Raw genomic sequence first — 27072 nt, 5'->3', positions numbered from 1 at the left:
TCATGGATCCTGCAGAATCAACGCCATACAATGATGCCGAATTCAACCCATTGTTGCTTTGGCTCTTCCATGGGTTTATGTCCACATTGCAAGTCCAAGTGTAGGATTTGGGTCTCAGAGAGATGTGACTCCACCACGTGCTGTCACCATGTCACCCTGCTATAAGGATACTACATTTGTAGAAAAAGTTTGGTTCGGTTATCTGAACAGTAAGGAAGTTTGATTCCTGGATTGGTGTAATCTGAAGAATTTAATGAGGACATGAGCATATTTTTTTTTTACTCTACGTTGTGCCGTTCCTCTGTTATTTCTCCTAGAAATTTATGAATACATTGATAACTGGGTGTTAGCAGTTGGGGGTGTGTCCCTACACAGACTGACAATGTCCAATCAGCGCTGACAGAGTTTGACCGTGTAGGGACATGCCCCTTTGACAAGTGGAATGGTAACACCCAGTTGTCAATAACAGGAATAACAGAGGAACGGCACCACGCAGAGTTCTAAAAAAAGATGCTCTAAAATTGATATTTCATGGAGAATACAAGTATTTACTACAACAGACATATTAGGAGAGGTGACAGGACCTCTTTAAGGTTTCACACAGCCCATGTATCTTCTTGATTCACTGTTAGGTCTTGGCTAATGGTGAGACTATGTTAATGTTAGGGAAAAAAACGCATGGAATAGATAGGATTTTGAAATGGGCTCAATACAGTAAAAACGATTGCTTGGTGCAGACAATCCCCTACTGCATTCACTATCTGTGATCGGAGCCCCTTTCTACTGGCTAGAGACTAGAGAAGCGCTCTGCTCAGGAAGACTGCAGATTTTCCCGATTAGTCCCCTGGCAATACAAGTCTATTTTTACTCCAAGAGATCCACAAGATGGAAAAATGTCTGTAAACAGAAAACCCTCTTTAAACTAACTCACCTGAAAGAGAGGACTTTCCTCTTTGAGATCACTTGTTTTTTTCCAAAACCTCTTCTAGCCCTGCACCATAACTATACATCATGGTGAGCGGGTTTCTCTCACAAACCGCAGTGTTAGGGTATGTTCACACGCACTAATTACGGACGTAATTCGGGCGTTTTTTAACCGAATTACGTCCGAAAATAGCGCCTCAATAGCGCTGACAAACATCTGCCCATTGAAAGCAATGGGCAGACGTTTGTCTGTTCACACGAGGCGTAATTTACGCGCCGCTGTCAAATGACGGCGCGTAAATAGACGCCCGCATCAAAGAAGTGACCTGTCACTTCTTTGGCCGTAATTGGAGCCGTTACTCATTGACTCCAATGAATAGCAGCGCCAATTATGTCCGTAATGGACGCGGCGTTCAAGCGCCTGCACATGCCGTTACGGCTGAAATTACGGGGATGTTTTCAGGCTGAAACATCCCCGTAATTTCATCCGTTATGGACGCCCTCGTGTGAACATACCCTTAGTCAGGTGCAGTGATGGTGTGGGCACAGGAGCTGTGCCCGCATCATCACATGCACTGTATTATACAGCTGACATCCTGCTCTAACCGCCAAGATCGGAGTTAACTTAATCTGGCCATTTAACCCTTAAATGCCTTGGTCAATAGTGACCACGGCAGAAGGAGAGGGCTAAGTCCATAATCACCCCCGCAATGCGACCGGGGGTGCCAGTAGATTGCCTTGACAGCCTGAGATCTAGTAATGACCCTCACGTCTGCCATATGCGAGAGTAACACTGACCGGCTTAATACATTGCAATACAGGAGTATTGCAAGGCATTATAGCAGTAATCAAGGGATCGCATATTCACGTCCCATACAGAGACCAGAAAAAAGTTTAAAAGAGTTTATAGAAAATGTTCAAAATACTTTTTCTTTTACAAAATATTTATCATGAGAAAAAAAATACCACACATAACTTGTATTGCTGCTTCTGAGATGACACATACTAAAAAATTCAAACGTTTATTTATCCCGCATGGTGAACGCAGCAGAAATCTGTCTGATTGCGGCCAAAATATGAGTGTAGTGTGAGTATATTCTAAGAATAATGATGCCATAGTTGTTGTTCTTGCTCATGGAATATTCCACTGACATTTTACAATATGTCAGATAATCTATCCAATATCAAGGGCTTCTAATTGTTGTAGAGCTCATCAACCTCATTTATCCACAAACAACTCAACTTTTACCCTATCATGGCACCAGCCAGTGAAACCAGGCCATATATAAGCAGCATAATTGACATTTTATCAAAAAGCTAGAAAAACTGCATGTACATTGCAAGCTACATACACTAAATATTAATCTTGTAGAATCCCTTTAACTAAAAAAAGGACTGTATGACTTCCACTAATATGTCTCATATAACTGGGAACCATGGCCAGCTGCATAAAGGGCAGTTTTCAATATGGTTTTATAGATAAAACCAGGAGTGGATCCGAAAGATAGCAGAAGTCTTTCCTTAAGGTGAATTTCCATTTCTTATGATAATGTAATTTTTAGCTCATGAATTCTGTGCTGCTTAATTTCTTAATATATGTTTATCATGGTCGGAAACATTTTTCTGATACACAGCTTCAAATCCTATGCATAGACAATAGATTTAAAAGATAACATGCTGGCTACATGTCGCCACCGCCACTGAAGAGAGCTTAGGAGCTGACTGCATTGAGTTAAATACATAACAGTATGCAATGAAATCACAAGCTCTATATAGTGGCGCTGCAGGTAGCTAGAATATTATCTTTTAAATCTATGTCTATGCAGGGCATTTGGAGCTCTGTATCAGAAAAGTAGAGCTCCGACCAATATTACAATATATTAAGAAATTAAAGGCTATGTTCAACTTTGAAATCATTTTCTTTTGTTAAATAAAAATGTCTATCAGTGTGTTTTGTCAAACTTTCTAAATACTTTTTATTAAAATTTATTTTTACTTTTTGAGATACAGCTGCTTTGTATCCTGTATATAGAGCAGCTGTATCTAGCGCTGAAACCTGTATCTGTCAGGTCAGCAGTACTGACGGGTTTAGTGACACGCAGAATCCACCTGTTGTCGATCACATCTAAGTCCATTTGATTCACTAGACAAATGCCAACCATGTCTAAAAATAGTTTGATAAACACATAAGACCAATGGACCATGTACACACATCAGACGATTTTGCATGTACTTTTGTTTTTACAGATAGCGGGAACGGATCCCAGTGAAGGGCGAATGACTGTGCCTGCCTTTGTAAAGTGTTATTTTCTCTGAAATTTATTAAAAACATGAAATATTAAAATGTGATGTCTAAATAGGAACTTGTTTGTGGCTGTAACCCTTGAATAAGTGGACTATGTCCTGTAGTGACTGTATAGACAGTAGACAAAATAAATGGATATTTACTATGAGGGTATTGCTTATATCACCATGTTTACTGTGTACGTTACTTGTATTTATTATTATTATTATTATTATTATTATTATTATTATAGGATGTCTATAATATACGGCTACACTATTCCTATCACTGGCTGTAGACACTGGACTTCAATGACATATTTTATGGCATCTGGCTCATCCATAACTTAGGGATGCCGCCGTCGGGGAAATCATGGATCAAAAAGGTTGGCTTTTGCCTATACAACCCTATTGTTTTCCCCCCAAAGATAAGTGGCATCAGGTATGTCAGCGGCTCATCTCTCCCACTCTACTGGACAAGTCAAACTCATATGCATCGGAGCGCTTGAAAAACAATCTATCAGCCATCTAATGTTTATGGCCTCTTTATTTTTGTATTCAGTTGAGGGTACGCACATACCATTGTTAGCTTCTTATAAAACGCTGAGTTATATTAGTATCTGTACATGTAATTAGTAGCTGGGGTACTGTGTACGGCTTTGGATTATTACTGCACAGATTTGTTACTATTTACAACAGACAAGAGCGGATATATATATATAGAAGTAGCATGCCAATTTTTGAACCACAACAAAAAGGAAAGCAGATTACGAAAAATCCAAACACAATTTAAGATATATTCTCATTGATAGTAAAAAAAAATCACGATTCCGTCATTGTGTTTACAACTGATGAAAAATATTTTTTAGAGTAGCCAATTATTTTGTGCTACGGAACAGAATCTGAATTTTACCAGCACCCAGTGTCCTTACTAAGCGAATGTTTCTACATAATTGAACCCACAGTCACCGAATCAGTATATTTTTGCGCATTTAGCCTGATTTCCTTTTTGTTGTCCCAATGGTAACCCATTGCAGATTTATCAATGCATATGGAGGTAGACATCCCATTCTCATCTGTTATTATACAGCTTCATTTGATGACATGTAGATGCAGAGAGAACTTACCTTTAGGGATCAGCTTCTATAGTGATTATGAAGGGGAGCTTATGATAAAAATGCAATATTCAATACATTAAATACGGTAGTTCTTCATGGACACAGGAATTCAGATAATGATAAGCCTATTAAGTAACTTACATGTGAGAGATTGTGTGCTATATGGGTTTTCTGCCTAGAATTGTGACCGGCTTGTATAATAGATGGTTGGTTTTTATTAAACATATTGGTTAAATGTATGTAATGTGCACATTTGGTAGAGCTGGTTTATATTATATTCCAGTATTTTACTTTTATTTGGTGAGGCCATATAAAATTTGAAATGTCAAGAATAACGCCACATTTATTAAAACTGTCTAGAAAAATGGTCTTGTTACCCAATAAGAGGTCATTTGGTTTAGAAAAATCCTTTTCAAATACCCTAGTAGGGAATTTTCAGTTAATAGAAATGGGTCCCAAGTTCAGGGTCATCATGTATTAGCCAGATAGGAGAACAGTTACAAAGCGTGTCTCCCACACTGGAGGACCTAACACTACCGTGCATTATACAATCAGCTCATTGACTTCAATGGAAAACTGTGTAATGCTTCCTTTTTCCTGTAGTGGCGCTGCAGGGAAACTGAAAACTTGCTGTCATATTACTCTAGAGATTAGAGCTGATCTGCCTGGGGTCCCCGCAATCACGTTATCGTCAAGGCATGCTTCTGACTTAGGCTGTGTTCACACGGGGCGGATAGGCTGCGGAATAGCACACAGCGTATCCGCCCTGTACGCTGCAATCTGTGGTGCAATTTTTCGCCAAGAATGTCCGCTGCGAAAATCTGCTAACAGGCCGGCCTCCTGGGATGACGTCTCATCCCAGGGGACCGCTTCAGCCTGTGATTGGCTGCAGCAGCGGTCACAGTTGCATTTTTTGCGGCGGGATCGCTGCGAACCCGCCCAAAAAACGCAACAACTGCTATTTGTTGGGGGATTTGGCTCCCATTGAATTCAATGGGGAAATCCCGCAACAAATAAGCAGCGTTTACGTAAATACAATTGACATGCTACGGAATAAATCTCTGCACCGCAGGTCAATTTCTGAGCGCTTTTTCACTCAGTATTTACGCAGCGTGTGGATGCGATTTGTTTTGTCTCATCCCCTTTGCTGCTACTGTATTTGCTGCGGATTTTCCGCAATGAATTCCGTTGAGTGGACTGGGCCAGGGATGGTCCAAAGTGAATGAAACCTTAAGGGTAGGAACATACACTGCGTAAACACTGCAGATTTTCTGCAACTGATTAATTGTGGAAAATCCGTAGCGTATTACAGTAACAGTAGTGTGGGTGAAATTTAAACAAATTTCATCCCCACACTGCAGAAAAATGCCGCCAAAAAAACCGCACATAAATTGACCTGTGGTGCGGTTTCTTCAACCACAGCATGTCAATTAATGTAAATTATCGCACATACTTACCCCCTCCCTCCTCTGACGTCTGCTCTGGCCTCCCTGGATGACGTTGCATGCCATGTGATTTCCTGCAGCGGTCACTTGGCCTGCAACGTCATCCAGGGAGGCCGGAATGGAGAAGAAGCAGGGAGCACAGGGTAAGTATAACTTTATTATAATTTTTTTCTTAGTTGTGATCTTTGCGGTGGAATCACTCTGATTCCGCTGAAAATATCTGAATACACACCACTTTGTTGCGGGTTTAAGCACCCCATTGAATTCAATGGGAAAACCTGCAACAGATACGCTGCGATTATGCAGCATTAATTGACATGCTGCGGTTGAAGAAACCGCACCGTAGGTCAATTTATGTGGGGGTTTTTCGGCGGCATTTTTCCGCAGTGTGGGGACGAGATTTGTTGAAGTCTCACCCACAATGCTGCTACAGTAATATGCTGCAGATTTTCCGCAATAAATCCGCTGCGGAAAATCCACAGTGTTTACGCCGTATGTCTTCCTAGCTCTGGAAAATGAAAATATGTACTTTCATGGGTTGCTATGGGCAATATAGCTAGTTTTTCTACTAGACAGTTTTGATAAATGAGACCCAATGTTTTAGGCTCAGGAGTACATAAACTATTTAATTGATGGTTTAAAGTCCATTGCCAGTACTTAGTGAAAAGGATCACTTTATAAGTGAGATTTTACAGTATACTGCTCAGTCTATAACAGGCGCTATGAGCTGGCACAAGGGCATATGTTGCCCAATAGAAAATAATTAGCAAGTCGCTGCAATTTCATTTGCTAAATGACTTTAGATCTCTGTGCTGCATATAAACAAAAAAAAAGCTCCAATTTAACATCTGATATGTTATGACTCCTCACAAATGGTGAACTATGGAAAGAATCAGAACAGGGATTTTTTTTTTCTTTTGGAACAACGCCCCTTTTTGCCCATTGGTTGTATCTGATATTGCACCTCAGTCGCATTCAAGTGAATGTGGCTGAGGTGCAATACCAGACACGGCCCATAGGCAACAGTGGCACTGTTTCTAGAAAAAAAAATCACACCCTTTTTTTTTCTAATTTCAGGAAACCCCTGTCAAGGTCTGTATGTCTATGATTGTGCACAACTATAAGGCAGCCCAGAGATGCTGAAATACTGCTACTGATTCTATTGATCTGACTAATGCCATTTTAGATGGGCTTAAAAGGATCTCATTACACATAAAGGATCATATTAGAATTAACAGGATCATTATTGGGCAGGGAAGAACATGCATCTGGGAGGATACCACTGACTGGCCCATTTGGCTTTGTATAATTCATTTCAATTACTCCAAATAACTGAAATAGAATCTGAGAGCCCATATTATGTCCAATATGTTCATTGATGCTTACAGCCAAATCAGACCTTTAACCGGTCATCAGGCCTCCGGTCATGCGGCATTATCTAGGCAGCTAGACTCACTATTGGGACTACAATGGGGATTGGGGGTCTCTGTAATGCAATAATCACAAATTGCTTAGTAAAAATAGTAACTTACTTTATTAAAATTTTTGTTTTACAATATGTAAATTAAAACTTTGACAGACTATAACTTAACTACTATGTGATTCATATTTTACACCAGTCCCCAGCCTATAAATGACCACTCATCGACTAAGTTTTCTTAAAGGGGTTGTTTTTTTATAAACAGCCCCACACTTGTGCATGGGCTGTGTTTGGTATTGCAGCTATTCACATGAACTGTACTACCAGACACAGCCAAGAGATAACATTGGGGCTGTATTTTGGAAAAAATCTTGTACAACCCCTTTAAGGATTACTCATTACATGAATAGGCTAAGGACTACTCATCAGGAATAGTAAAATAAAATAAAAAACTGCAAATAGGTTTCTAAACTAGAACAAGGTAAATGTAAAAATAAATCTAATGCAAGAAAAGGAACAATCACTGACAAATAACATTGTTTAGTACATGGGGATGAATGTAATGATACGGCATGTTGCTTATGAAATTAGGACTAGGCAAAATAAATGACAAAAAAACTACTTAAATGTCAACAACAAAGACTAAACCTTGTTATTTCATTTTCTATTCCTTGCCTTTGCACTGCATAAGTTGTAAGTTTGGGGCTGTTTATGGCAGCCTGTATTCTGTCAATGCATAATGCTGTTATGAGTTGAGAGCATTCAGTCAGGTATGTATGTATTGCATGGAGAGACTACAGCAGTCGATGCTCGTGGACTGGGTACATAGCTGTGTCTTGAGATGCCGCTATCCCAGACACATCCCATGGACAAGAGTAGTCATGTTTCTGGATAAAAAAAACAGACCTTTTTTAAACAACTTTAACAACCCATGCAATGCAGTGGCAGGGAATTTGACACTTCCTGCAGGGTCACTGCGCACCTATAGAGGGAGCAATTCTGATAATAACATTATATTAGGGAATTCCTACTTATGCCACTCCCTAATATAATTATAAAACTTTGATCCCAAGGTAACAATTAAGCTTAAAGGGAACCCGTCACTAGATTTGGAGCCACTAAACTACCAGCATGATGTTATGCAGTTTGGGATTATCGTTTCAAACCTGCCCATGTCCAAAATAATTTGGCAATACATAGTTACTGACATGTGTATGGTTGCATGCGCATTGTGCAGATGAAGAAGAGGACAGCACATCTCACATCACTGTGCATGCGCCGTGAACTGTCCTTAGCTACATCTGTGAAATGCGCATGCGCCTGATGCTGCTTGACTCCCGGACTCATATTCGCAATTAATTATTGCTGAAATGTACAGTTTTTATCTGGCTATGTTTGGAACACTAGAACCTAAGCTTCATAACAACATGCTGGTGGTTTAGTAGCGCCAAACCTAGTGTTAGGTTCCCTTTAAGGCCAGGATCACACATAGTTTTGATGCAATTTTTGGCTCTGTTTTTTGTGCCAAAAATAGGAGTGGGCACAAAAGAAAGGAGCTGCATTAGTCTTTTCCTAATACTTCTTTTTGGATCCTTCTTATGTTTGGCTCAAAAAAATGTAGCCAAAAACTGCACTAAAAATTGCAACAGAACTGCGTGTATGATAGTGGCCTAAAGCGGTTTTCACATCAGAAGCATTTATGGCATAAACCAAGGATATGCCATAAATGCTTGAGTGGTGGGGTCTCACCAGCTGCATTGGCTTCAATGGAGTGGTGACTACATTCCATTTATATCTATGGGAGTATCGGAAAGATCACTGCTTGTTCGTTTCTTTCTGCAGCTCCCATAGACTTCAATACAGAGCACGCATGAAATCGTGGCTAGTTTGTGGTTACCAGTGGCTGCTGGCAACCCGTTTTGCTTCAACAAATAGGAGTAAGGGTGCCCCGTTCTCCTGATAGGTGGGGGTCCCAGAGGTGTCACCCTCGACTAACAGGCATTTAAGGCATATACTGTGGATATGCAATAAGTGCTTCATATGGGAATATCCCTTTATTATATAGATAAAATATTTATGTGTGAAATATAATTGAATAAAAAAAATAATAGTCTGGATCTATTACACAAAAATGTTTTACTCTACTGGATTTATACAAAATGAGGGATGAATTTACTAAGAAAAAAATTTAAAACCTTTTAGAAGAAAAGCTTGATTCCTTAGTCTTTGCATTTTCTGAGGTTATTAGCAGAGTCTTCCACACAGAGGTTTTTGCCATTTCATCAGAAATGTTTATTACTGATGGGTCCTCTCTAGACAGAATTAACACAATAATGCACACAATAAATAATTGTACTCGCTTGTTATAGAGCTCTCTCCCAGAAAGTGAAAATTAAAAATACAACATTTCAGATTTGTGTGGATTCTGCCTGCACATTATTGCATCAGATCTACAGAATGTAACCAATCTGACAAGTCCTCAGCCTAAGGGCATGCCCACACGTGGCGGATTTCCTCCGCAACTGTCCGCATCAATACCGCACAGAATCTGTGTTGCAGATTCTGCGGCGGATCTGCCCAAAATGTGCAGTAAATTGATGCGGACTAGCTGCTGCGGACTGCGGGAAAAGTGCTTCCCTTCTCTCTCTCTCAGTGCAGGATAGAGAGAAGGGACAGCACTTTCCCTAGTGAAAGTAAACGAATTTCATACTTACCGGCCGTTGTCTTGGTGACGCGTCCCTCTTTCGGCATCCAGCCCGACCTCCCTGGATGACGCGGCAGTCCATGTGACCGCTGCAGCCTGTGATTGGCTGCAGCCGTCACTTAGACTGAAACGTCATCCTGGGAAGCCGGACTGGAGACAGAAGCAGGGAGTTCTCGGTAAGTATGAACTTCTATTTTTTTGACAGGTTGCTGTATATTGGGATCGGTAGTCACTGTCCAGGGTGCAGAAACAGTTACTGCCGATCGCTTAAGGGTATGTTCACACGGCCTATTTACGGACGTAAATCGGGCGTTTTTGCCCCGAATTACGCCCGAAAATAGCGCCTCAATAGCGCTGACAAACATCTGCCCATTGAAAGCAATGGGCAGACGTTTGTCTGTTCACACGAGGCGTATATTTACGCGCCGCTGTCAAAAGACGGCGCGTAAATAGACGCCCGCGTCAAAGAAGTGACCTGTCACTTCTTTGGCCATAATTAGAGCCGTTATTCATTGACTCCAATGAATAGCAGCGCTAATTACGGCCGTAATTGACGCGGCGTTCAAGCGCCTGCACATGCCGGTACGGCTGAAATTACGGGGATGTTTTCAGGCTGAAACATCCCCGTAATTTCAGCCGTAACGGACGCCCTCGTGTGAACATACCCTAACTCTTTCAGCACCCTGGACAGTGACTATTTACTGACGTCTCCTAGCAACGCTCCCGTAATTACGGGAGCCCCATTGACTTCCTCAGTCTGGCTGTAGACCTAGAAATACATAGGTCCAGCCAGAATGAAGAAATGTCATGTCAAAAAAGCAAGACGCATCCGCAGCACACATAACATGTGCATGACAGCTGCGGACTTCATTGCGGAAATTTGAATCTCCATTGAAGTCAATGGAGAACTTCCGCAACCAGTCCGCCACTGGTCCGCAACATCCATTGTATGCTGCGGACACCAAATTCCGCACCGCAGCCTATGCTCCGCAGCGGAATTTTCAGCCTCGTCTAAACGAAGCCTACTAAAAAGAAGTGGAAGGCAATGGAGAAACGGCTCCTCTGCGGATTAACGCTGCGGAGTGTCCGCAGCGGAATTCAAGAGCAATTCCGCCACGTGTGGCTTTGCCCTAACGCTTGTTTTTGGTTGGAGATTGGCTTAAGAAGGGTTCCCATATTCAACATCAGAAAGGATGAGTTTGGTTTATCTGGTCAATGCTTATAGAGCAAGCATTATTGATCAGGGCTGCCCAGACCGTATGCTATAACTACACTTCCTACATGCCTGCTACATGTATACCGAAACACCACAAAGGTCTGACCAGAATTAAGATTTTACTATAAAGGGTGTAGGGTTTCATGAATTACAAACATGGGTGCAGATTTTCTTACTGCATACCGATATATTATTATTATTATTATTATTAAGTTCAATGGGAGCTGTATAAATCCATATGCAGTGAACTCCCCCTAGTGGTGGGTGCAGGCAATCAAATTTTTTAGGATTTAACTCGGAGCTCCAACCACATTCTACTGATGGCAGCAGGAGGGCAGCCAAGGTGAATATGAACTTGAAAGGGAGCAATTTGAGCATTTCATATAACAGGGAACAGCTAGTAATGCAATTCCCTAATATAAGTTTTAAGCTATTCCCATTTAGATGACTACTTTAAGGGCTTTTGCAGGGACACAATTTTTTTTCCAGGCGGGTAGCGCACGTACACTGAGGAGTTTCATTAATGAGAAGAAAGTAGGGTGGGAATTGAGGCGTAAGCAAAGAATTCAATGGGTCCGGCATTGAGGAGACAATGGACCAATAGGATGCCTTAAACCCGGGTCTACGCCAGAAGTCCCAAGTTTGAGGCATCCTATTGGTCCACACCCTTCCCAATGTCTGCTCCGTTCATTCTTTGCTTCTCCTTCAATAGCAGCAAGATTTTCTTTGCGTGCATGCTATTCCTCAGTGCTCGTGTGCTGCCCGCCCTGAAAATTGAGTTATAGCGTGCTGCCTGCCACGATGGTATCTACAATGATGGGGATTACATATGTTTAGGGATGATGGGGATTACATATATACAGGGATATGGGGATCACATTAGATATCTGAGGTGCGGTCACGTGATTCTGTGACCACACCTCAGATAAAGCTAGTCTAGTCTCAAATAAAGAAGTGGTCATGTGACACATACAGTGGAGGAAATAAGTATTTGATCCCTTGCTGATTTTGTAAGTTTGCCCACTGTCAAAGACATGAACAGTCTAGAATTTTTAGGCTAGGTTAATTTTACCAGTGAGAGATAGATTATATAAAAAAAAAAAAAAAAAATCACATTGGCAAAATTATATATATTTATTTGCATTGTGCACAGAGAAATAAGTATTTGATCCCTGTGGCAAACAAGACTTAATACTTGGTGGCAAAACCCTTGTTGGCACGCACAGCAGTCAGACATTTTTAGTAGTTGATGATGAGGTTTGCACACATGTTAGATGGAATTTTGGCCCACTCCTCTTTGCAGATCATCTGTAAATCATTAAGATTTCGAGGCTGTCGCTTGGCAACTCGGATCTTCAGCTCCCTCCATAAGTTTTCGATGGGATTAAGGTCTGGAGACCGCTAGGCCACTCCATGACCTTAATGTGCTTCTTTTTGAGCCACTCCTTTGTTGCCTTGGCTGTATGTTTCGGGTAATTGTCGTGCTGGAAGACCCAGCCACGAGCCATTTTTAATGTCCTGGTGGAGGGAAGGAGGTTGTCACTCAGGATTTGACGGTACATGGCTCCATCCATTCTCCCATTGATGCGGTGAAGTAGTCCTGTGCCCTTAGCAGAGAAACACCCCCAAAACATAATGTTTCCACCTCCATGCTTGACAGTGGGGACGGTGTTCTTTGGGTCATAGGCAGCATTTCTCTTCCTCCAAAAACGGCAAGTTGAGTTAATGCCAAAGAGCTCAATTTTAGTCTCATCTGACCACAGCACCTTCTCCCAATCACTCTCAGAATCATCCAGATGTTCATTTGCAAACTTCAGACGGGCCTGTACATGTGCCTTCTTGAGCAGGGGGACCTTGCGGGCACTGCAGGATTTTAATCCATTACGGCGTAATGTGTTACCAATGGTTTTCTTGGTGACTGTGGTCCCAGCTGCCTTGAGATCATTAACAAGTTCCCCCCGTGTAGTTTTCGGCTGAGCTCTCACCTTCCTCAGGATCAAGGATACCCCACGAGGTGAGATTTTGCATGGAGCCCAAGATCGATGTCGATTGACAGTCATTTTGTATGTCTTCCATTTTCTTACTATTGCACCAACAGTTGTCTCCTTCTCACCCAGCGTCTTACTTATGGTTTTGTAGCCCATTCCAGCCTTGTGCAGGTCTATGATCTTGTCCCTGACATCCTTAGAAAGATCTTTGGTCTTGCCCATGTTGTAGAGGTTAGAGTCAGACTGATTAATTGAGTCTGTGGACAGGAGTCTTTTATACAGGTGACCATGTAAGAGCTGTCTTTAATGCAGGCACCAAGTTGATTTGGAGCGTGTAACTGGTCTGGAGGAGGCCGAACTCTTAATGGTTGGTAGGGGATCAAATACTTATTTCTCTGTGCACAATGCAAATAAATATATATAATTTTGACAATGTGATTTTCTTATTTTTTTTTTATATAATCTATCTCTCACTGGTAAAATTAACCTAGCCTAAAAATTCTAGACTGTTCATGTCTTTGACAGTGGGCAAACTTACAAAATCAGCAAGGGATCAAATACTTATTTCCTCCACTGTAGGTGATCACATCATTACAAGACAGAGCTCTGATAACTGGGTTGTAACGCTAGCAAGCCATATGACTGCTATCATATAACAGCAAGCAGAGATCTTTAAAACCATGAGAAATTGATAAGGATGTATTTTTTGGAAAATTGTATACCTTTTCATCACATAAAGAATAACCATTATTTGCAGAAACTGGAATAAACCTTTAAGTAATTTTTAAAATACTTCACTTTACTGCTTTTGTACTAATTTTCTAAATTGTCTTGGTTGCCCTTGGGAACAGACTGCTGTTTAGCTCTACTCTGCTGTCAGCACTGCGATTTAACAACTCAGCTTTAGCTATGTAACTGTTATCTCAGCTTAACAATACACAAGAAATCAACAGAATTCTGAATTTAGCTTTTGACAAAAAGAGAGATGAAATCTAAATTAGTAGGAAAGAAAAGTAATTACAAAGTTACTCAACATATAACATAGGTTTTAATGGTGGAATGTTGTAAATAGTCATCTTGTCAAAAGTGGAATTTTCATTTAAAGGGGTTCTCATGAGGACAAACGCTTTCCATTATACTTATTAGAGCATATGGACATCATAGTAAGGAGTTGTGTACGGCCTCACTGTATCTCTGTATGTCTCTGATTATATATAAAGGCATATGTAGCTTGGTTGGAATTTTATGGAAAAAAAATAGTGGCCTGCTCCATTGCATGCTGTCTTTTGGAGGTAATCTCAGAAGCATTGGTTCTAAGGGAGACTACCACACAGGGCATTGACCTAGCATAGAGCGGCGACACATGGAGGCCGTACAGCTTTGTAGTATGGAGTCACAGGGGAATGGTGTCATTGGCCGTATAATCCCCAGCGATCGCAAGCAGGTCTGCATTTAGAAATGGGGTTGCCTGATAGGACAACCGCTTTAAGTAAATTCTGTTTTACTTGTCTTTAGGGATAATGTAATAAAACATGACATGTACTATATAGTGCATTAATGTCATATGATTACCTGCAATTCCCTTCCATTGGTAATTGAACTGTTGCTTCATCTTCCAACACAAGAATACTTTGTTCTTCCTAAAAAGACACAACACAGAAATAGTATCGGCCTGAATGATGTCACATTTCAAAACTCTGCGGATAATATACACCAAGCAACTCCACAGAGCGACCAGAGATAATAGCAACATTTTATCCTTCTAGATACACATTATCAGTCAATAAATCGAAGATCGTATCTACATTTATTTCTGAGATGTTTTCCTTATTTCCGCTTATCTACATATCTTCAGAGTATTCCTTAGTCAACCCTTGTCTTTATCGGTGGACAACTAATAGCTTTTGTTATTTTCAGCTATTTGCAGCTTAGGCTTCGCTCACATCTGCATTGTGACATTCCATTGTTCTGCTCTGTCAGAGGAGCAGAACAAAGGAATAACGGAAGTAACGGTTACGTTGCACAACGGACACCGCCGGCGGCCGACAGAACCCATTGACTTTAATAGGTTGGCATTCTGTCGGGGTGTCCGTGATTTTACCGGACACAATAGCGCAGGATGATGCGCTATTGTCTCAGGTAATAGCCGGAAATCCCTAACGGAGCCTCCAACGCAGATGTGCACGAAGCCTAACCGTTCTATTTTATAAAAGGTTGAGAAACCCCTTTAATTTACCATTTCCCAACATTGCTGTTTAATGGGTAGGTACAGGGGCGGACATACCGCATGTGCAGCCGGTGCAGCTGCACAAGGGCCCCGCGTGGGAAGGGGGCCCGTTCCTCTGCTGGCCGACTCAGTTCTCAGCTGCGCGATGCTGAGGACTGAGACAGAGGCCCGTGGACCACTGGCGTAGCTATAGGGGTCGCAGCGGTCGCAATTGCGACCGGGCCCCGAAGCCAGGGGGGCCCACGGCCCCCCGCACCACATCAATAAAAAGTTACTATAGTAACTCGGGCCGCGGGCCCCTGTTACTATAGTAACATACTTTACTTACCTTCCTGGTTCCGGATCGCAGCGGAGGTCCTGACGTCAGGCGCTGTGCGCAGCACATGACGTCACAGCGCTATGCGCCGCGCACAGCATCGAGACGACAGAACTCCCGCCGCGGCCGAAGAGGAAGGTAAGATAGCCCTGACTGGCGGGGTCCGACTCCTGGGACCCGCCAATCAGCTGTTTTGAAGGGGCCGCAGCACTCGTACGAGAGCTGCTCCCCTTCATTCCTGTCACTTCATTCCGGTCACACTGTGAATCGGTTTCGGCGATTCACAGTGTGGGCGAGTAGTGAAATGAAGGGGAAGCAGCTCTCGTACGAGTGCTGCGGCCCCTTCAAAACAGCTGATTTGCGGGTCCCGGGCGACACATCAGCTATTGATGGCCTATCCTGAGGATAGGCCATCAATGTTTAGGGACTGCACAACCCCTAAGCCTACGATGTAGCAGGCTTAGGGGGCCCATGAGACAGGATCACAGATTGTGTGATGCTGTCTGCTGGGCCCTGTATCTAAGCCAATCACATGGTAGGCTTAGATACATGGCCCATGCGTGATCCTGTCTGCTGGGCCCTGTATCTAAGCCTACCACACTGTAGGTTTAGATACAGGGCCCCAGCACACAGTAATCTTATACTGTATAAGATTACTGTCTGCTGGACCCTGTATCTAAGCCTACCTTGTGGTAGGCTTAGATACAGGGTCCCACAGACAGTATCACACATGGGCCCTGTATCTAAGCCTTAGGGTATGTGCACAGACACTAATTACGTCCGTAAGTGACGGATGTATTTCGGCCGCAAGTACCGGACCGAACACACTGCAGGGAGCCGGGCTCCTAGCGTCGTACTTATGTACGACGCTAGGAGTCCCTGCCTCGCTGTGGGACAACTGTCCTGTACTGTAATCATGTTTTCAGTACCGGACAGTTGTCCGGCAGCGAGGCAGGGACTCCTAGCGTCGTACATAACTATGATGCTAGGAGCCCGGCTCCCTGCAGTGTGTTCGGTCCGGTACTTGCGGCCGAAATACGTCCGTCAATTCCGGACGTAATTAGTGTGTGTGCACATACCCTAACACATGTGTTACTAATCATTTTTTGTGTGTTTTCTTACAGGTTCGGTCGTTGGACTACGGCGGATTCCAGGACTACTTCGATGACGGCTTTTTTTTTTATTAATAAAATGGTTAATGAGGGTTGTGTTTTTTTTTTTTATTTCAATAAAATATTTTTTCTATGTCTTTGTGGTTTTTTTTAAACTATATTACTACCGCCTTAGTAATGGCCGCCGGCTGATTGACAGCATCCATTGCTAAGGCAGGGCTTAGTGTTAGCCGGTGCAGAGGCTAACACTAACCCCCTTTATTACCCCGGTACCCACCGCCACCAGGGGTGCTGGGAAGAGCCGGGTACGATCCAGTACCTGACCATCTGTAGTGATGGTCGGCCACTGGGGTGGCCGCAGGCTGGTATTATCAGGAGGGGAAAGGCCAGATACAGTGGCCCTTCCTACCCTGGTGATGCTAGGCTGCTGCTGCTTTATTGTATCTGGCTGGTTATGAAAATGGGGGGGACCCCACGTCATTTAAAAAATAATTGGAAAGAACGATGTCGGGTCCCCCCCAATTTTCATAACCAGCCAGATACAACACAGCAGCAGCAGGCAGCATTACAAGGGTGGGAAGGGCCACTGTTTTTGGCCTTCCCCAGCCTAATACTACCAGCCTGCGGCCACCCCGGTGCCTGCCCGTCACTACAGCTGGTCGGGTACTGGTTTGTACCCGGCTCTTCCCAGTACCCCTGGTGGCGGTGGGTACCGGGGTAATAATGGGGGTTAGTGTAGACTCTGCACCGGCTAACATTAAGCCTCGCCTTAGTAATGGAGGTTGTCAATCAGCCAGCGGCCATTACTAAGGCGGTGATAATAAAGTTTAAAAAGATACAAGCACATAGAAATTTTTTTTATTGAAATAAAAACACAACCCTCATTAACCATTTTATTGAGAATAAAAAAAACGCCGTCATTGAAGTCCTCGTATCCGAAGTCCAACAACCGAACCTGTAAAAAAAACACAAACACACAAAAATAATCAGTAACACATAAAGAAGCAAAATTATTATTCTTACCTTTCCTGGGTCCAGCGCTGGAGCCGCAATGTCAGCGAGCTGGGCCCTGTATCTAATCCTATCATGTGTGATACAGTCTGCTGAGCTGTGTATCTAATCCAATCATGTATGATACTGTGCTGGGCCCTATATCTAATCCGATCATGTGTGATACTGTCTGCTGAGCCACTGTATCTAATCCTATCATGTGTGATACTGTCTGCTGAGCCACTGTATCTAATCCTATAATGTGTGGTACTGTCTGCTGAGCCACTGTATCTAATCCTATCATGTGTGATACTGTCTGCTGAGCCACTGTATCTAATCCTATCATGTGTGGTACTGTCTGCTGAGCCACTGTATCTAATCCTATCATGTGTGGTACTGTCTGCTGAGCCACTGTATCTAATCCTATCATGTGTGATACTGTCTGCTGGGCCACTGTATCTAATCCTATCATGTGTGATACTGTCTGCTGAGCTGTGTATCTAATCCTATCATGTGTGATACTGCCTTCTGAGCCACTGTATCTAATCCTATCATGTGTGATACTGTCTGCTCAGCCACTGTATCTAATCCTATCCATAGTTTATAGGGTCGTAGTGCTATAGATATGCTATGCTGTCTCCTATACACACACTTTTTTTTGGGGCGGACACATATGTATTGGGGCTATTTCCCGGACATTTTAAGCCCTGAGGGTGTGTTCACACGGCAGCGTCTGTTACGGCTGAAATTACTGTGCTGTTTTCAGGAGAAAACAGCACCGTAATTTCAGCCGTAATGGCATGTGCAGGCGTCTTTTGCTGCGTCCACTACGGAAGTAATTGAAGCTGGTTTTCCATGGAGTCCATGGAAAACGGCTCCATTTACATCTGAAGAAGTGACAGGCAGTTTTTTACGCGCCGCCTTTCGACAGCGGCGCGTAAAAAAAAATGACCATCGGCACAGAACATCGTAAGACCCATTCAAATGAATGGGCAGATGTTTTCCGACGCTTTTGAGCCGCATTTTCGGATGTAATTCAATGCTAAAACGCCCAAATTACGTCCGTAAATAGTGTGTGTGTGAACCCAGCCTTAGTGACGCCCCGGCTGCTAGTGCTGCATTGTTGGGTCACTTAGGAGACCCAGCGATGCAGCTGAAAGCGGACCGTCGGCCATGAGAAGTTTGCGGGGTGGGGGGGGGGGGGGGCCCTGGCACATTATCTGCACAGGGGCCTTTTGCAGTCTGTGTCCGCCACTGGGTAGGTAGATCCGATTGTTATTGCTACTGTCACTTATTAAGAAAATAAAACATTACAGATTCACTTCATGACTAACGGGTGACAACATTATGTTCCCCCATATGTGATTATATTACTCCACATAGGATGTATAAACAATATAAAAATAAAGTATTAATTGTATAGTGAGATAGCTCTGAAGGACATGTGAGGTCATTGTGCCTTTGCGCCCTGTTTAGACAGAGTTTTTTGTAGCTGATTTTGACGCTGAAACCACGTAGGAATCAGCGCCAAAAAATGTCTGAAATTTGTCTGATTTCAATGGGAGGCAGAGGCGGTTTTTTCCCGGGCGGCTTTTAGCCGCTCACGGGGAAGAAAAAGAAGCATGTCCGATCTGCTGCAGTTCCGCCCCTGACCTCCCAGTGTAATCAATGGGAGGCAGAAAAAATTTCCGAGCGTCTTTCGCTGCGTTTTTTGCCCGCCATCCTTGCATTCGTTTCAATGGCCACAGATGAAAAACGCAGCGAAAACCGCAGCAAAAAAGCACAGGCAGGCCAAAATCTGCCTCAAAGTTCCTCAAGGAATTCTGAGGCAGATTTTTTCTGCCTCCAAAAAACTCAGTGTGAACAGGACCTTAGAGTGTTTGCAAATAGTGTCACTCTTATCTTATAAATAATGTGCGGCCTATAGAGCCCTCCAGAATAGGGGCCTGGTAACAATTGCTACTGTATATAAACACTCCCCTTAGCTACGCCAATGCATATAGGTAGAAAGGCGATTATCTATCTCAACAAGAACATAACAGAGCAATGTAAACACGTATCACATAGCTCCAGTACAAAAAATAACATACCTCTTTTTCTGCATCTTCTAACTTCTTTTTCTTACTTTCAGGCATTAGATCATCTAACCAACTCAATTCCCGTTTCGTGAAGAAAAAGTCCATTAGTTTCCTTACAAACACCAATGCCAGGACCTGGTCAGAAAAGAAAATGACTAAAGTTATAATGCAAAGTGTAGATCGATAAAGGTATAGAACAACACAATACACAATGTTATGAAGAAGAAGAAGAAGAAGAAGAAGAATTTCCTTCCCCCATTGCTATAGGCAGCTATTGAAATGTAGCAGGGGCGACTATGCGCACAGTAGAAAGCACCTTGCTTTATTTATTTATCCACTATTTTATTTAGTAATGTTTACTGTACTGGGGGAATTTAATAAGTCTGGCTCATACGGCAATCTTAATATAAAGGAATTTGGAGTAAAATGTCCCCATCTCTGACCGACAGTGTGCCATAAAGTGAAATATAGTCCAGCCATGAGCTGGCATAGATTTGCGCCATAATTTACACCCGTTTCTGGCGTAAATTATAGTAAATTTGTCGAGCCATGGATGACTCCACCTCTTCCACTAGGCTCCACCCCTTTTAGAACATTTGCATGAGCAGCTGAAATGCCACAAAAGTCAGGTTTTGTGACTTTTGTGCTTTTTGCAACTTTCTACGTCAGAAAACTTGAATAGAGAAGTTAATACATGTCCCCCATAGTACATTCTCTGCTCTGTTTAGTGCACAATGGAAGCCATTTATTCACTTTCTATGCCAGTTTTCTGCATCAAAAGTCGCAATTTGCGAAAAGAAAATTGTGACTTTTGATGCATTTACACCGACCACGGCACGTCAATAAAAGTGGGTGGGGCTTAGCTATAGGGGGCGTTGCCTGCAGCAGCCTGACAAATCTAATATAATTTATGGGAGAAATTGGTGAAAATTATAAAGGAAATCTACGCCACCTCATAACTGTCGTAGATTTCCATTTCAGGTGCATGGACACCCGGAGATGCGGCTAATTTAGTAATAGGTGTGCACCTCTTAACTCTTAAATTAGGCGCATCTCATTTCAGCTATCTTTATATCAAAATTGGCATATGAAACGCCAGTCTTAACAAATCTTTATAACTTGCTAGTCTCTATGGCTTCTCACCATCATAGGAAATACAATGGCTGCTCGCGATGCTTTGATGACCCATAGCAGTACAAGACAAGTCAGCTGCAACACGGTGAAGAGATGAACCTTCCGCAGGGGAACGTGTCTCAGGTAGATGAAGTCTGGCTGATGTTTTGCTGGCATCCAGAACAACAAGATTCGATCAAAGAACTACAAAATAGAACCAGTTGAATAATTTACTTCATTCATTAGATTTTTGTTATTTTCCCTTAAACTAACGAGCTAATGAAGTATAAGGGCTTATTGACACGAACGTAGGGAAACTCGTGCGTGGAATCCTGCCGCGTTTAACATCTGAGTTTCACCCGTGCGGGTCCCGTTTTCACAGATCCCCATAGACTTGTGTCTATGGATGGATCCGTGAAAATGGAAGAAAATAGTACATGTTCTATTTTTCAACAGAACCTTCGCATGATCCGTTGAAACAGACGTTGCTTTAACAGCCATCACATGGACGATTGAACGTTCGTGTGAATAAGCCCTAAGTCTGAATATAGGACTTTAAATGGGGATAAACATTACCTTACTCACCGCTGGGAGGACTTTGGAGATAGATCAAAGGACTTGGTAGCAGTGGGTGGGCTCAGAAATAAATAATTGGGTTGTCTGATATATTTAAAAAAAAAAATCTTGGCCTAGATTTCAAATCACTCACGTTATTAATGCAATGTAGTTGATAATGTAGAACTGGGCATTAAAGATACGTACTAAGAGATCTTCTCGTTTTTGAAAATCAATTAAAATATTGTAGAAAAAAATTCTATTGGGCCTATTTGGGAAAAAATATATTTATTTTATGTGTATTTGTAATAATAAAACACATTACCTGAATTCCCTTTAGTGACGAGGCACCCATATAGAGAAAGACGCCATAAAGAACGGGCATAGGAATAAACTAGATGCCAAATAAAAACAACAAAAAGTTGAATTTAATATAAAAACAACAAAAAAACACAAGATGTTTAATTTTACTTTTAAAAGCTTGTGTAATGTAGAGAAATATAGACATAAAATATGATTTTGTTACTCTTTTGTTTTTTAAGGCCCTTAATAGTTGATATTTTAAAGTGGTTTACTACGAAATTGTGTTTAGACCATCATTCAAAATGTGATCAGGTACTCCCATTCATGAATGGGGTAAAGATGTAGACATTTTCCTCAATTAGGACACCGTGCATGAGAGGCCAGCTCTCCACCATGACAGGGGATAGGTCCGAGTTGCCAAACTCTTGCAAATCCCAATTTGATGTCATAAAAATTAATAGTTGGAAAGGGCTGCAAGGGCTGTGGTCTCTTCAATGTTCACATTGCTCCGTACACCTGCATGCAGTACATTTAGTAGCGGTTGTGCTGGGTATTGCAGCTTTGCCCCATTCACTTGTGGGACAAAGCTCCAATACCCAGCACAGCCGCTACTAAATAAACAGTTTTCAGATGTACGGAGCAATGTGTACAATGAAGAGGCCGCAACCACATCAAATAAATGATCGGTGGGAGTGTTGAGAGTCGGATTCTCCCCGATATGATGTTAATGGCCCATCCTAATGATGAGCCACTGGTATTGTAGTCTTGGAAAACTCCTTAAATATGGTGTTATTGGTTTTAATAGCTTTTTTTATAAAGTATACATTGGTCAACATTTAAACTCAATCTACATTCCAATATGAAGACAACAAACTCTAAAAGCACCTTTTAATTTTAAGTTCCTACAAAAAGAAATCTAAAATAAGTTTTACTGACCTGAAGAACCCTTGTCATAAAAACTGATGACCCCATAAGAACGAAGATCATGAGTCCCGTGACCCTTTGTTCCCGGATTCCCAAAAATTTAGGCTGTTCTCCTGGTGCGGAACACTCAGATTCCAGTTTCAGACTGTTGACATGTGTGATGGACAGAACAGTGGCAGCAACAAACCAGGGCAATCCCATCACAGAGCACACACCCAGCATAACCCCAACCATGAGAAGATCGAGATGGTAACCGCAGCCTTTCTGTAGCAACAGCATAAAAACACAAACAAAAAAATTCATATATGAACAAAGGGATTTTAGTAAATTTTTGAAAATTCTTTTTTTCCTTTTATTTTATTTTAATATATCTTTTCACACAGAGAACAGAGAGAGCGTACAGTATGGGTGACATTCTACTGACTTTGCATCAGAGTTTTTATTTTATTTATTTTCTATATAAATACTTTGCTATTTATAGATTATAGACATTCAAAAATTTGGTTCAGTTATGGCTGAATTTATTTCATGTATGATTTGTATTGTGATAAGATTTAATGGTGCATAGGACCAGTCCTGCCAGGGTTGTTGGCACTGGCTGCCTCAGACTGCTTGCTTAGCGATTGGACAGAGCACATACGAAGTACTGCCCAAACACAGAGACAACTGTGCAGATGTTACATGACCGATACACAATCCTCTCCATCTGCTGTACTACACTGATCTCTATGATAAGTGCAGTAAAGCAAAAGGACGACAAAACAGCCTAAGAGTATCCACTGACATGACTGGATCCTGGAAAGGTGAGTAACCCACTGGACTTCAGATATGAAACAATTCATCTCTTCAATACCCTAGACCACTAGATATGGTCAATTAACCTCTTCCCTACTCTAGACCACTGGTGATATTACTAATAACTGCTTTAATACCCTAGACCACCAGGAATATAATGTAACCCAAGACATTATATTTTTCTTTGCAGATTATATGTTTAATCACTTTTGGGAATTCTGAGGTGGTACCTATTGTCAGGCTAGGTTAAGACTGAATTATTGGTGTACATTGTTCCCTTGCACATAAATTTGGACCACCAGGATATTACTAGTCACTCCTTAACTATTCACTATAGGAATAAAATGTTTTACTCCCTTTACCACTATGGATGTTAAATGTATATTAAATGTATCCTATAAAATTACTGTTTTCCATGATTGATAATATGTATTCATTCTATATATTACCCAAGGGCACTAGGATTTGGCATTAATACCCCATATTCAGTAGTAAGCCTTGTAGTTTTAGAGGTGTCCCAACTGTATTCAGATGACATGGTACCATAAAAAAAGTATGTGATGTTCATACTGTAGGCTTATTCCACATCATAGACCAAGATCCTAAATAAAATAAATTTATTGCAAAGTCGTTGAGTGCCTCGATCTTTGAGTTCATACTGTATAACCCTCAAGTTAAATTTCTAGGTTCGTCACTGACTTTGGAAGGGGGTGGTCAAAATTTTATCTTGCCATTGGACTACAGATTTTATAGGCAGTCATTTATAGAAGTATGGACTAACGGGAGCAACTAACATACAATGCTCTAGAGGTGGTACAAAATGTAAACGCAGGTGTGACCGCCACAACAAGAATGAATTCTACCTTCAACTTGTGTTCTTTTCTGTTAATAATGACAGCTGTTATTTGTTGGTCCATAAAGATCAAAATTGTACAGAGCAGAGAGGGAATAATGGCTGCGATCACGGTCCACCAAGGGTTTGGTCCTAAGGGAGAAACAATCCAGCCTCGATCATCTCTAGTTGGCTGAAAAAGAAACCAAAGAAGAAACTATTATTTGCCAACTATATAATTATAATATATTTTTAAATAATGTCATTAAAAAGACAGCCTTTTCCTACATGGTCCACTTTGTGGCATATATTCATCATTAGTTATCTAACATGAAAAATTAAGCAACTTAATTTAAAATCTCCTACCATTTTGTCTTCAGCTCCTATGCAGCTATGTGTCTCTATGGTAACAGACTACAAAAAAACCCTGTATGGTCTGATGCTGTACTCTCTTTACTATCCATATGTCCCTTTACGCTCTTTACTATCCACCTGTTATCGATCACATCTAAGTTATGGACTTAGATGTGATCGGTAACAGCTCGATCCTGCACGTCAGAGACACCGAGAACCCGCTGTTACTGAACCCGTCAGTGCCGCTGACCTGATGAATTCAGGTCTCAGCGCAAGATGCAGCTGCTCTGTATACAGAATACAAAGCAGCTGTATCTCAAAAGGTACAAATATTTTTTTATAAAAAGTATTTAGAAAGTTGCACCAATCACACTTATAAACATTTATACATAAACAAAAAACATTTTCAAAGGTGTACATAGCCTTTAAGCCTTTAGCGTGTATTAATATGGTGTGATTTTGTTGGGTATCTCCTGCATGACCGAAAACGGCCCCAAAAAAACCACCATGGTAATTGTGCTTATCGCAAAATTGCGGAAAATCATGGTAAGAACACATGCGTATTTGCAGTGCATTTTTGGCTGCGTGGCAAAACCGCACTCTGTGAATGTATCCTTAGAAGTAAGCAATTAAGGCTCCCAATGAATTACAGCAAGCAGAGATCTTGAAAAACATAAAGAATTGATACACAAAGTGTATAAATTTTTTTTATAACTTGTTGCTATATACTGAGCAAACCACTCAAAAGTGAAGCCTAAAATTTTTGCGTTTGTTTTATTATTAATGTAAAGGGAAGTTATGACCCCTTTAACAATTACCAAATACGGTTGTTACTTTTGGGGTATGCGAAAAATGAACCACAGAATCATACATTAGGTATAAGTAATAGGAAAAGCAAAAAAATAGCTTTTCACTTGAAATGGAGGAGAGAAGCTTTTGTTAATGAGACTCTCGGCAGATTATACTGCAGCAGTTTCGATCATCTCTACTTCCTATTTCCCGATGTCTCCGTTATGTCAAGGCTTATTCATTACATTTCTACATTGTGTCCAGCTTGATGAACAGTTCCCTGCAGGAGTTTTCAAAGCAGCTTATTATAAAATCAAATTGATGCATAATATATACAGTGACAGATACTTTAACATATTCATATTCATCTTCCAGGATGGGATAATAAGCACTCTGAATGCAAAATACATTTACATTCTAGCCTGAATGCTATTACCACACAACAGCCCCCAGAGCCAACGCTTTCCTGTATTAATCAGCCGAAATGCTCTGCAGTATATTAAATTATTTCACTCATTTACAAGTAAAACACAGGAATATTTTTAATTTTGTTGGAATAGTCAACAAGGCAGGATTATAGGGGCAATAAAAGGGGCAATAAAAGAGACAATACCCAGGGGGCCTCTATCAACCTTGATCCAGCCCTAATGCGCAGTCAGTTCACCCTTAGTCCCTGGTTCACACAGAGATTTTTGCAGGCGGAAAAATCTGCCTCAAATGACCTGACTGCACTCTTTTTGACACGCTTTTTGTGGCGTTTTTTTGCCGCGTCCATTGAGCGCCGTGGGCAAAAAGCGCTGCGCTTTCTCTGTCTCCCATTGTCAATGGGAGGTCAGAGACAGAAACGCCCTGAAGAAAGGGCATGACGCTTCTTCTTCCTGCGATGTGCACACGTAGCCGATTAGCTGCAGATTTTACGCACCAGATTTTATTGCGGAAATTCTGCAGCGTATTACAGTATCAGCAAAGTGGATGAGATGATTAGATTTGAAAAAATCTCATCCATGCACTGCAAAAAAAATCAGCTGAGAAAACGTTCATAAATTGGCCTGCAGTGCTATTCTTAAATCCACAGCACGTCAATTTATGCTGCAAAATCATTGCTATTTCGTTGCATTGAATTCAAAGGGGAAAGCCTGCAAGAAATAGCAAAAATACGCTGCAAAAATAGCAAAGAATTTTTTTAAAATTCTGTTTAAAATGAATAAAGGACAATACTCCCCTGGGGTGTTGTCATAGCAACGCATCCCTCTGTTCTCCATGCAGACTGGCCTCCCGGGATAACGTTTCATCCCATGTGACTGCTGCCGCCCGAGAATCTGAACCGCAATTTGATGCAGCTTTTCAGTCGGAATTCCCTGCGGGTTCTAGGATGGATATGTCCTATGTGAATATACCCTTAAAGGGGATTCCAGGATATTACCCTGATAGACTATCCTTTGGAAAGCTAGGACACCCACCGATCAGCAGTACGAATAGGCAGCAGCACTCGCTGCTATGCCGTGGCCCCTTCACTTCAGTACTCAGCACAGCAGAATCCTTTGAAATGTGGCTGTACCTTATTGCAGCTCAGCCAATTCAAGTCA

The 27072-nt window shown here is 41.7% G+C and overlaps 1 protein-coding gene across 2 annotated transcripts in view; it reads right to left on the bottom strand.

Annotated features, from left to right (window-relative positions):
• SLC4A10 (solute carrier family 4 member 10) overlaps nt 1-27072 on the bottom strand; it is a 186180-nt gene that overhangs the window by 7788 nt on the left and 151320 nt on the right. For both annotated transcript variants that reach the window (XM_075829364.1, XM_075829363.1), the window contains exons 18-25: nt 24375-24536; nt 22729-22980; nt 21815-21883; nt 20965-21138; nt 19834-19956; nt 14671-14738; nt 9386-9502; nt 4335-4372 (exon numbers count right to left, since the gene is read on the bottom strand). In XM_075829364.1, the coding sequence (XP_075685479.1) occupies nt 4360-4372; nt 9386-9502; nt 14671-14738; nt 19834-19956; nt 20965-21138; nt 21815-21883; nt 22729-22980; nt 24375-24536 (978 nt within the window). In that variant the 3' untranslated portion in view covers nt 4335-4359. The remainder of the gene's footprint in view (nt 1-4334; nt 4373-9385; nt 9503-14670; nt 14739-19833; nt 19957-20964; nt 21139-21814; nt 21884-22728; nt 22981-24374; nt 24537-27072) is intronic.

The sequence above is a fragment of the Rhinoderma darwinii genome, chromosome 6 (genome assembly GCF_050947455.1).
Source record: "Rhinoderma darwinii isolate aRhiDar2 chromosome 6, aRhiDar2.hap1, whole genome shotgun sequence".
Lineage (NCBI taxonomy): Eukaryota > Metazoa > Chordata > Amphibia > Anura > Rhinodermatidae > Rhinoderma > Rhinoderma darwinii.
Note: the sequence above shows the minus strand (reverse complement) of the source record. Positions and strands in the feature narration are given on the sequence as shown.